Source organism: Chiloscyllium plagiosum, unplaced genomic scaffold, assembly GCF_037043375.1.
Source record: "Chiloscyllium plagiosum isolate Xiang-an unplaced genomic scaffold, Cpla_swu_hap1 HiC_scaffold_14, whole genome shotgun sequence".
NCBI classification, from domain to species: domain Eukaryota; kingdom Metazoa; phylum Chordata; class Chondrichthyes; order Orectolobiformes; family Hemiscylliidae; genus Chiloscyllium; species Chiloscyllium plagiosum.
Window position 1 is genome coordinate 24,337,786 of NW_028270152.1, and position 12,488 is coordinate 24,350,273.

The following is a 12,488-nucleotide window of genomic DNA, read 5'->3' on the forward strand; positions in this document are numbered from 1 at the left end:
GACAATCTTACTAGACCATTAAGGAATTAAAGAATTAAGATAGTATGATATTTCACTGGGGTTAGGTGTCTTTAAAGGATATTGCTGGGAAACATGTTGAATTTTTCCTAAGGTTAGATCTTTCTAAAGTGTCATATACATAGCTTTGTTTTTTTTTTCTCTTTTGTGTAGTAAACTTACGTTATTTTGTTTAAAGTGCATTTGTAGCTTTGTAAAATATGTCTCGTGACTGATCATAATGGTAATCAAATTGCAAAAATAAAACTTACAATTTATCGAACTAGGTTTCCTTCTAAGATCTGACATGTCAAGTATTACTAAAAGCTTGGATCATAACAATTCAAAGAGAAAATCACAAAAACAGTGAAAAATTATTGCAATGGCAACAAATTATTTAAATGGCAGTACAAGTATTTGCAATAGTAGATAGAAATACATTGCAAAATTAATTATTATCAATTGTTGCATTCAGGGTTTCGGCAGAGACAAATGAAAAAAAAAACCTAACGGACAGAATCCTTGAACTATCGCTCAAGTACAGCTTTGTAACCCCATTAACATCAATGGTTGTTACAAAACCAGAGGAAAACAAGAATGACAGCTTTGTGGCTGACAAACCGTCAGAAGATGGTAATGTTTGAATACAATTACTTTTCATTCAGTCTTGATTTTGCAGATGACATTCACCTAGTGTATTAGTCAGCATATTCTGTGTAGATTAGATTTAAAAAGCTACATATTTATCTTAATGGATTGATTAAATTTTCATTTACTCATCTATTCAAGCTCTCATTTCAAAAGTAAAAACATTAATAAAACAAAGTTCATATTCAATAAAATCAAAACGTAAGTTGCACAAATCAAAAGCTCTCTAAATAAGACCAGTGTATGAATATTAAAGGCAGCAAAGAGAATTAATTGCATTGGATGAAGGTAGTTGATTTTCCATGACATTGTTCTTAGATATAAATATACCCTTTTAAAATGAAAGCAATAATGCTATACAGTCATAATGTATTAGTATAAAAAGTCATAGCTGAAGTATTTGTAGCATCTTAAGTCAGAAGTGCTGGTGGATGATTCATTTCAGTCTCCCTAAGCATCATCATAGCCAAAATGATTCACTCCGTGTGATATCAAGAGAAGACAGAATACACTGGATACTTCTATTCATGCTGGCAACATTTGGCACTTATACTGAAGGCTTTGCTCTAAAACCAGTCACAGCCATAGCCAAGTTCTTCAAGTGTACTTGCAACATTGGGTATCAACCTGGCAGTGTAGAAAGTTGCCCAAGTATGTCCTGTCCACAAAAAGCAGAGCAATCCAAATTGCCCATCTACTCTCAATCATTACCAAAGTGGAACATGTCATCGACAGCACTATAATAAACTGGTTGTTAAGAGGTTCCACCAGATACACTCAGCTCCTGATCTCATTGTAGCCTTAGTCCAAACATGGACAAAGGAATTGAATTCAAGAGGGAAAGTGAGGGTGACTGCTCTTGACACCATCTCTGCATTTGACTGACTGTGGCATCAAGGAGCAAAACAGAACAGGAGCCAACTGGAATCATGGGAAAAGTCTCCACTGTTTGGAGTCACCTGAATAAGGGCAAATGTTTGTGGTTGTTGGATATCAATAATCTTAGCCTCAAGACATCACTGCAAGAGTTTTTCTGGCTAGTGACTTAGGCCCAACCATTTTCAGCTGCTTCAGCAATGACCTTCCCTTCATTGTTCGATTAGATGTTTGCTAATAAGTCAAAATGTTTAGTACCACTGTTACGGCACGGGCAAACTCTCCTGCTTAATTTAAAACCAGCAACACAGAAATGATTTATCCCATGCAGTAATCTGTAAAGATTTGAGTGGCCAAGAACTATGTAAGGTAAAAATTAACAACTTTATTTCTTAAAGTATAACAGAGAATAATTAACTAACCACTATTTACAATTTCTTTCTCTAGCCCATCTTTTAGCATCCCTTCTATAATACTAGTCCGATAAAATTCCCAATTAAGATTTACAAAACAACACTTCTTATCTCAAAACCAGGCAGCTGTAGGTTCTTGTCTTCGGATCTTCCTGTGTCTTCTTTTCTCTTTGTAAAGAATTTCTGCATCACAGGTTACTGATTGAAAAGGTACTTTTAAGAGAGATATTTTTTCAAGCAGTCTGTTATATGCTAGCACTTGGCAGTTGTCCTCTCAACTGTTCATTTTCCCCCCGGTCTTATACCCCAGAGCATTGGATTGTGTCATTGGCTTTTAAGATTCATCAATATACTCAATTCAAACTTGATTGGAAATTGATTTTGTCTCCAGGCAATGAACTAATCGAGTTGTTCGACCCAGTGTTACATTGTTGCCTTAATGAGAACACTTGGTGCTGTGTCCGGTAGTTCTGCTGCTTTTAACTCTCTTAAAGGTACATCCACATCTTCATAACACCATTCACAACTCTTGAGATACAGATGTAGTCTGTGCCCAAATGCAGCAATACCTGGACATCATTTATCAGTTTTGGCTAATAAGTGGCAAATGATATTCATGCAACACAAGTGCCAGGCAAGAACCATTGCCATCATTGAGACCTTCACTATCGACATCCTGGAGGTTACCTTTGAACAGAAACTGAACTGGCCGAGCCATTGAAATGCTGTGGCAGAGGCTGGGAGTTCTGCAATGGGTAACTCAACTTCTGATTCCTCAAAGCCTGTCTCCAACGATAAGGCACAAATCAGAAGTGTGATGGAATATTGCCAATTTGCCTGGATGAGGCTCCAACAACACTAAAAGAGATGGAGACCATCCAGGAGAAAACGAAGTCCACATGATTGGCACCCCATCTAACACCTTCTACATTCACTCCCACCACCATCAATGTACAGTGGTAGCAGTGTGCATCATCTACAAGGTTCACGCGACAATGACAAGGCTCTACCAACAGCAAGCCTGTACTCCTTGGTAGACAATCAATTACTTTGTTTGATTTACATATACAAAGTTATTGCAATGCAACATTCAATTTAGTCTGCTGCCAGGGAAATACATCAAACAAAATTATAACTTAGAAAAATGTGCTGGACATTTAACCAACCCCTTGGCAATAAGCTTTCCCAGAGGCCATTAATCCATATACAATTAAGAGCCACATATTCTACTCTGCAGGTCAGGAACTATCACTTTCCTCAGAGATTGCCCAATTTAGTACTACGCTTGCAGAATCTCAGGGAAGGATTAGACCTTCTTTTCCACAATATCCATGGTTCACAGAAAAAGTACCCTAGCAACAAAGACCACCCTTAACAATGGTACTGCTCATACTTAGCAACCATTAAGCTCCCCCTTTCCCCCACACTACCAGCCCTAATTGCTAGCGATTTGTGAGGTTACCCCTCTCAGAGGCTGTTTCTCTGGTTTTGTTGCCTCAGCAATGACCACTGTGTTGCTGAGGTTACTGAGCTGCCCACTCTCTGATAGGCTGTTGCCCTTAACTTACAGTGTTACTCTGGGTTTCATTTCTAACGAAGCAGGGCCTCATCCTGCTTTCAGCCCCATTAGCAGGACTTCTGCTGTCACAATGTTCAGCCCAATTTATTGGCAATTATTGAATGTCTGTACATTTCGAGATATTGAAATTTTATCACAGGAACTGGAATGCGGGCTCTGTGAAAATGTTTGATTTGCAACCGCACATTGTATCAAATCTCTACTATCAATTGAATCTGTCATGACAGATCTTTGAGTTTTAAGATTTCTTGGGCAGACTGGAGATCGATTACGTGTCACTATACAGTGCCTCAAAAGCTAGGCTACACTTTCCCATTTTCTTGTGATATAATTTGGAGGTGCTGGCGTAGGACTGGGGTGTACAAAGTTAAACATCACACAACATCAGGTTATAGTCCAACAGGTTTATTTGGAAGCACTAGCTTTCGGAGCACTGCTCCTTCACCACCTGATGAAGGAGCAGCGCTCCAAAAGCTAGTGCTTCCAAATAAACCTATTGGACTATAACTTGGTGTTGTGTAATTTTTAACTTTTTTAGGTATAGATTGTCTGTGGTGCTGAACAGTTGGCTTTTCCTGCTGACGCACAATACCAGCCCAGGTGCTGCTGTTTCTTTGTGCATCCAAAGCAAGTCAAAGGACTCTATGTTTGTTCTTTTAGTGACAGCCTTGTTTAATATCTCCAATCAGGCTCAAGGCCCAGTCCCGAAATTAATGGGAATATCTCATTTCAACCTTACCTGTGTGTATTTCCTGGCCAAATTAATTGGCAACTGGTCAAGCAAACACTATACGACTGTTTCATTTTATTAGCAATCAGAAAGTTGCAGTCTTCACTTATGGCTTCAGTTAAAATAAAGTTAGAATGAAACCACACAGCTGTGGAGGTGCTGAATGTTGGCCAGGACAAATGGTTCTGGAAGTCAAATATGCCTTGTGCACTATACAATTCAAATGCCTGGCTCTCGGATTTTCATGAACCAAGATAGTTCTGGCATTATTGTTTGACCAATCATTTTCTCTCCTCCAACTTTGATGTCCATATCCTCACTCCTACTGTCTCCCAACTCAATGTACTTTGAAATTACATTCATTTTTATTTGGTTACACTCCCATGAATCATCTTGGAATGTTTTTCAACATTAAAGAAACTTTATAAATGCAAATTAAATGTCTTTGACTGTATTCGCTTTCCACAGATGCAACTCAACATGATGAGCACTTCGAACGTTCTCCGATTTTACATAAATGGAAGTGTCTGTTGTACATCTGTGATTCTATACTCCTCTAACATAAGAACATAGGAGCAGGAGTAGGCCATTCATGCTTGTTTTTTCCCTTTTCCTCAGCGTGTACTTTTCTGTACATTTACACTCTCTTCTTGTAACCACGCAGAGACTGGTAGCAACTGGAAAATGCAAAACAATCTCTCTATACATGGCAGATCTATTTAAAAGTATAAGTATATATATGTTCTAATTTCTTTTTCAGAAAAAGTCCCAATACAACAAAGGCAATACAGTTATCCAGGACATGCATATAGTAAGTAAAACAAAAAATTGATCTTAATTTGGTGGTGCTACTAGAAATTGTAAGCTGCTATACAAGTGTAAGAAATTCATTATTAAGATAAATATATGAAGGAAAGCATAATTGCAAGCAGGTGTCACCTCAGTAACCAAAGTGTAAAGCATTGGGTCTGGTAGCTCAGTGTGCAGGACAGAAAAGGACATCTACCAGAACCAATATAGCAAAGGAAGCAAGTATACCAATGGAGTGGAAATGAGAATACCATCAGAAACAGATGAAGGGAAATTGTATGTTGCATTACACATTCACAGTGGTCTCAGCTGTATTCCTCAAAATTATAATTGGTTACATGACTGAAAGAACATTATTTGTTTGTAACTTGAAGATGATATTGAAAATATCCAATTTCATGAGTTGCGGACTTTAGAAATATGACTTTTGGTTTGGGTGTTGTGATTTGTAAATGTAAAATAAATAGAAAGACGTGATTGAGAAATTGTTAACAACCCTGATGTAGATGCAAATCAAACAAGCTATTTTAATTACAATTAAAAAGTAATCTGTTTTATTCAATAAGGTCAACATTTTTAAGGGAGATCCATAAACAATAGATGATTTATCTTTTGACTTTGGTTGGTATGGACCAGGCCAGCGCCCCTTAAAAAATTTCAAGAAAGTAGACTGGACCCTAACTTTGCTAGTTGATTTAAACTGGTCTAAAGTGGATATTCCAGGAGTGATTCAGCTGATCCAACCACTTCGTTTTTAATAAACAGAATTTATTTGAAAGATTGCCAAACGAAACACAAACCGAAGAGAATAGAATATAGAATAACTTAACCGATCCGAAAACCTAACAGATTATCCTAACTTAATGAAGCTGTTCCAAATTCCTGCAACAATCCCCATAAACACCCCTTGGCAAAAAAGGTAAAATCAAACACGGGGTCTTACAGGAGAAATGTCAGAGAAATGGCAAGAGATTCAGCATGGAACACCTTCTTCCATATAACTTTTCTTTGACCAGCAGCCTCAAATTGGTTCTGAACAGCCAGACTGCTAAAATCGAAACCAAACTAGGGTAAAGCTGGGCTGGGAGAAGTGGCCACTCCCATATCATTTACACGTGTTTTTTCAACTTAAAAACTTCCTCAAGTAGATCACCCCAGACATTTCGGAACTTGTGACTTTATGACCTCCATAAAAAAAAAAGGACAACATAACCTTGTTAAAGGAGCAGCATCATCACAGGTATAATCATGATGTCCATATTAAACCAATAAAGCATTCAATTATTCATGTCAATTGTGGATTAAAGGAAACTCGGAGCAATTTGCAAATATGGGTGTTTCTTTGCAAAGCAGAAGGTCTGGAGACAGTGCAATTATATCCAATAGAGATATTAATCATTCATGTGGGTTACAAAATCAAACTGTTCTGTTGAAAGGGATAAAGAATATTCTACCTGGTGTCATGGAATGATCTTTGGCAGTCAGGACAATTTCTTTATTTTAAACATAGCTGGGTGTTTCATAGTTTGGCAGCAGTTGGCTTCCTCAGTCAGGAGAAATTGAGGACTGCAGATGCTGGAGATCAGAGTTGAGTGTGTGGCGCTGGAAAATCACAGCAGGCCAAGCAGCATCCGAGAAGCAGGAGAATCGACATTTCGAGCAGAAGCCCTTCACCAGGAATTATTCTGCTCCTTGGATGCTGTCTGACCTGCTGTGCTTTTCCAATGTCACACTCTCAGCTTAGTCAGTCAGCAGGAGATGTGGGAACAGAAGCTGTCAACCTGCCATGGAACTACAAACACAGGAGTTGTCAGGAATCAAGAGTGTTCTTAATTTTAAATCATTAAGCAATAATGCAATAAGGCCTTATGCATGAGGTCTTAAAGGAAAGTTGGAGAGTTGTATAGCTAAAAGCTAATGGAAGGATCCATGTAAAAACCTTGTAACTCATAGAATAAATGGAACATGAAAAAAGACCAAAGTGAATTCCAGAGAGCTGCTCAGTTAATCACTCAGTTTTCAAATTTATTTTTAAACATTAATGTTCCTTTAATAATCACAGCATTAGCTAAAATGAAAAATAGGTTGAATAAGTGAACGAGGTTGTCCTTTAAAACCACTGTTGTGTTAAAATGTTGGTTGCAGAGGGGAAGTATTTGGAGTCTCATTTATGTGAATTTAGATTTTATAAATTGTAGTGTTGGTGGAGAAATGTTTCCTTTGCTCTGTTGTTTACAATTTCCTCATGCCACTATTAGCCATTGCCTGTGGGAAGAGAACTGTTGTCAACCAAATATTTGATCTGACAGTTGATCAAAAGAGTGATTTTTTTTTAAACCAATCATGGCTTGTATTTTTGTTCTATGGAGCTTTTTGTCTGTTAAACTGACATTATTAACATCTGATGCCTCTGAGCCACACTTTCAGCTGTAATACACATGAACCAAGGTGTACTGCAAAACAACCTTCCAAATTGTTAATTTTTCAGAATTTCCAAGTTATTTAACAATCTATTAGCTAACAATTAAGTTTAGAATTTAACAATGCTCAAGATGTTACATAATTCTATTAGAAATAATCTTCTAAAGTTAGCATTATGAGAAAAATGTTGGACTCAGATTTTTTAAAATTGTATCTATACATCAAAGTTTTAATGTTTTCCAGCAACATCATTGGCCAGCCCAAGTTTTATCAGTAAGTAATTTACGTACATTTAGATTTTAAACTGTTTCAGTTCATTGTAACAAGTTATTGTACACATGCAACAGTTACTTTGTCAAATATAAATTATTGATAATTGCAAGCATCTTTTCTTCAATTACTTTCAAAAGCAAAGGTTTCTTAATTGACACAACTAACAAATATATATATTCTCGATGTTCACCAACGAACTATCTTAAGTTCTTTAAGTATTGACCAAACATTAATTTTCATATTTTTTTCTGCAGGTAAAAGACCCAGTTTCACTTATGGTAAGATGCAGCTTAAGCATTGCTTTATGTAGTTACATTAGTAAAATTTACAAATGTGTATAAATACATACAAAATTGACAGAAAAAAAGCACTCCACCAAGCCTCTCCCATTCTCATGACAACCAGAGCACCGTGTTTAAATCAACTAGGAGAAAGTGAGGACTGCAGATGTTGGAGATCAGAGCTTAAAAATGTATTGCTGGAAAAGCGCAGCAGGTCAGGCAGCATCCAAGGAGAAAGAGAATCGACATTTCGGGCATAAGCCCTTCTTCAGGAATGGCGTTTTTACGGGGGCCGGGTGGGAAGAGGTGTAATCTAGGTAGCTGTGGGAGTCAGTCGGTTTATAGTATACGTCCGTGTTGAGTCGGTGGTCCGAGATAGAAATGGAGAGGTCTAGGAAGGGGAGGGAGGAGTCTGAGACGGTCCAGGTAAATTTGAGGTCGGGGTGGAAGGTGTTAGTAAAGTGGATGAACTGTTCAACCTCCTTGTGGGAGCACGAGGTAGCGCCGATACAGTCATCAATGTAGCAGAGGAAAAGATGGGGGGTGGTGCCAGTGTAGCTGCGGAAGATGGACTGTTCCACATATCGAACAAAGAGGCAGGCATAGCTAGGGCCCATGCGGGTGCCCATGGCTACTCCTTTGGTTTGGAGGAAGTGGGAGGATTGGAAGGAGAAGTTGTTAAGAGTGAGGACCAGTTCAGTCAGTCGAAGGAGAGTGTCAGTGGAAGGGTACTGGTTGGTTCGGCGGGAAAGGAAGAAGCGGAGGGCTTTGAGGCCTTCGTGATGGGGGGTGGAGGTGTATAGGGACTGGATGCCTATAGGGAGGGCTGCCTGACCTGCTGCGCATTTCCAGCAACACATTTTTAAGTACTGTGTTTAAATGCTCACTTGGTTCCTCCATCCTGGTAGCCATATAATTTCTTGGAAAAGACAAAAGAATGAAGAAAATCTCAGGGCCAGTAAGAGAAAATTGCACAAGCAAATTCCTCATAATTCCCTTCAATTTAGGGAATCACACAGACAAATCTATAAAGATACTTATCTTCTACGATCTATGCCCAGTCAGAAAGCACTTGAACGATGAACCTGATCTATATGGACATCAGTAAGGCATTCAACAAAGTTCCTAGACTGGTTAGCAAAGTTAGATCACACGAATAAGGAAGAACTAGCTATTTGGATATAAAATTGTATAGAATGTAGAAGAAAGATAGTGGTGGTAGAGGGTTGCTTTTCAGACTGGAGGCCTGTGACCAATAATGTGCCATATGGATTGGTTCTGGATCCACTGCTTATCATCATTTATATAAATGATTTGGATGCGAACACAAGAGATATGGTTAGTAAGTTTGCAGATGACACCAAAATTGGAGGTGCAGTGGACAGCAAATAAGATTACAACATGATCTTGATCTGATGGGCCAGTGGGCTGAGATGTGGCATTTGGCGTTTGATTTATATAAATGCGAGGTCCTGCATTTTGGAAAGGCAAATCAGGGCAGGACTTACACACTTAATGGGAAGGACCTTAGGTGTGTGCTGAACAAAAAGAGACCTTGGAGTGCAGGTTTGTATTTCCTTGAAAGTGGAGTTCCAGGTATACAGGATAGTGAAGAAGGTGTTTGGTATGCTTGCCTTTATTAATCAGTACATTGACTATAGGAGTTGGGAGGTCATGTTGCAGCTGTAAAGGACATTAGTTATGCCACTATTAGAATACTGCTTGCAATTCTGGTCTCCCTGCCATAGGAAGGATATTGTGAAACTTGAAAAGGTTCAGAAAATATTTACAAGGATGTTGGAGGATTTGAGCTATGGGGAGAGGCTGAATAGACTGGGGCTATTTTCTGTGAGAGTGTCGGAGGCTGAGGGGTGATCTTACAGAGGTTTATAAAATTATGAGGGGCATGGATAGGTTAAATAGATAAGTTCTTTTCCCCATGGTGGAGGTGTCCAAACCTAGAGGACATAGGTTTATGGTGAGAAGGGAAATATTTAAAAAGGACCTGAGGGGCAACATTTTCATACAGAGGGTGGTGCGTGTATGGATTGAGCTGCCAGAGGAAGTGGTGGAGGCTGGTACAATTACAACATGTAAAAGGCACCTGGATGGGTATATGAATAGGAAGGATTTAGAGGGATATGGACCAAATGTTGGCAAATGAGATTAGATTTCTTTTGGATATCAGGTTAGTACGGACCAATTGAACCAAAAGGTCTGTTTCTGTGCAGTATATCTCTATGACTCTGTGACTGCAACTTCCAATCATAATCCTCCACACCAGCTGGCAATATATTCAAGAGACTAACTAATCTTTTGGAAAAGAAGAACGGTCCTACATCAATTCTCCTTAACCACATGTCCTTAAGCTGTTAAATTGTAATTTAAATTCTAGGTACTTTATTGGTCTCTACCCATGTCGACACTGCTTCAAAATAAACAGACAAAAAAATCTTTGAGCCTTTTAAATAGCCAAGGATCCTAAAACTGGAAATAGTCTTGAAGGACTCCTTTCCCAAAGGCAAATCATCACTTCATTATGTGGACAAAGTACTTCACATAACCCATGCTAGGAACTTACTGTGACAAAATTATTTTATTTAATTTTCATTGCATAGTTCTGCCAATACAATCTAATATCTTATCAACTTTAGCTACAATTTCTCCACTCTGGTTGCATAGAAAATTTACAAACAGAGCATAGGAGCAGGAATAGGCTGATCATCCAACTCAATAGCCTATTCCTCCTTTCACCTCTATCCTTTGATCCCATGAGCCTCTAATACTGTATTCAACCTTTCCTTGAAAACAATTTTTTGACCTTGACTGCTTTCTATGATAGCAAATTCCTTTGACAGAAAGTGAGGACTGCAGATGCTGGAGATCAGTCGAGAGTATGGTGCTGGAAAAGCACAACAGGGCAGGCGGCATCCGGGGAGCAGGAGAATTAATATTGCGGGCATAAGCCCTTCATCCTGATGAAGGGCTTATGCCCGAAGTGAATTTTATTGGCTCATCACTCTCTGCATGAAGAAACCTTTCCCCATCTCAGTCCTAAATAGTTTATTCCACATCCTTAGCATGTGATCCTGGTTCTATACTCCCCAGCCAACAGGAACATCCCTCTTAGATCCACCCTGTCTAGTCCTGTTAGAACTTTATAGGTTTCTGTGAGCTACACTGTGCCTTGGTACATGTGACAATAAATTCAATTCAATTCAATAGCTTCTCATTCTTCCCAATGGCAGCGAATATAATCCTAACTGATTCAACATCTCCTTATTCATCATTCCAGTAATCCCATGAATCATTCCAGAAAACTTTCACTGCACTCCCTCTATTGCAAGAACATCTTCCTCAGATAAGGAGGCCAGAAGGCACCTCTCGCTGCCACCATTGGGAATGAAGGAGGAGTGGACCAGGTGTCCATAAGGAAAAGGTGCTTGCAGAGGATTGACGGGGAGAATATGTATCTGGTAGTGGCATCCCACTGAAAATGGCAGAAATGGTGGCTAATGGTCCTCTGGTTGTGGATGCTGTTGGGTTGGTGAGGACAAAGAGGCCCCTATCACTGTTGTGGGAGGGAATGGAGGGGATGAGGGCTGATGTGCGGCAGATGGGTTGAACACAGCAGAGGGCCCTGCCAATTATGGTGTTGGGGAATCCTTGGTTAAGGAAGAAGTGGACATTTCTGAGGCCCCCTTGTCGAAGTTGGTATCATCAGAACAGATGCAACAGAGACAGAGAAATTGAGAGCATGAAATAGAGTCTTTACAGGAAGCAAGATGTGAGGATGTGTGGTCAAGGTGACTGTAGGAGTCAGTTGGTTTGTAGTGGATATTGGTGGGCAGCCTACTTCCAGAAATGGAAACAGAGACGTTGAGGAAGGGAAGAGAGCAGTTAGAGATGGACAGGTGAAGGTGAGAGTGGAGTAAAAACTGGAAGTGAAATTGATAAAACTTTCCCATTATAGACAAGAGAAAGAAGCAGCACCAATGATATAACAGAGAAAATGTTGTGGATGAGGGCCGGAATAAGACTGGAATAAGAAATGTTCCACATACCCCACAAAGAAACAGGCATTACGGACCCATGTGGGTACCCATGGCCACCCCTCTGACCTGAAGGAAGCGAAAGGAGTTAAATGAGAAGTTCTTCAGGGTGAAGACGAGCTTGGCCAAGTGGAGGAGGATGGTGGTGGATGGGGATAGTTCAGGCCTTTTTTTCCACGATAAAGTGGAGAATACTGAAATATTGCTGGGAGATAGATATGTAAAGGGATTACACATTCATGGTAAAGAGGAGGGGGCTGGAGCCCACAAACTGGAAATTCTGAAACTGACGTGAAGCATCAGAGGAATTGTGGATGTAAATGGGAAGGGACTGGACAAGGGGAGAAAAAAATTGAATCGAGATAGGAAGCGTTCTATGGGACATGCATGGGCAGAAACAATGGATTT

General features: G+C 39.4%; 1 protein-coding gene across 2 annotated transcripts in view; it reads left to right on the forward strand.

The window, feature by feature from the left end:
• The window catches only part of LOC122558904 (inter-alpha-trypsin inhibitor heavy chain H3-like), a 90,742-nt gene that overhangs the window by 62,260 nt on the left and 15,994 nt on the right, over positions 1-12,488 (forward strand). The window contains exons 15-18 of one of the 2 annotated variants that reach the window (XM_043707838.2): positions 473-630; positions 5,004-5,054; positions 7,718-7,747; positions 8,002-8,025. In XM_043707838.2, coding sequence (XP_043563773.1) covers positions 473-630; positions 5,004-5,054; positions 7,718-7,747; positions 8,002-8,025 — 263 coding nt within the window. The remainder of the gene's footprint in view (positions 1-472; positions 631-5,003; positions 5,055-7,717; positions 7,748-8,001; positions 8,026-12,488) is intronic. The other variant, XM_043707839.2, reaches the window with a different exon arrangement.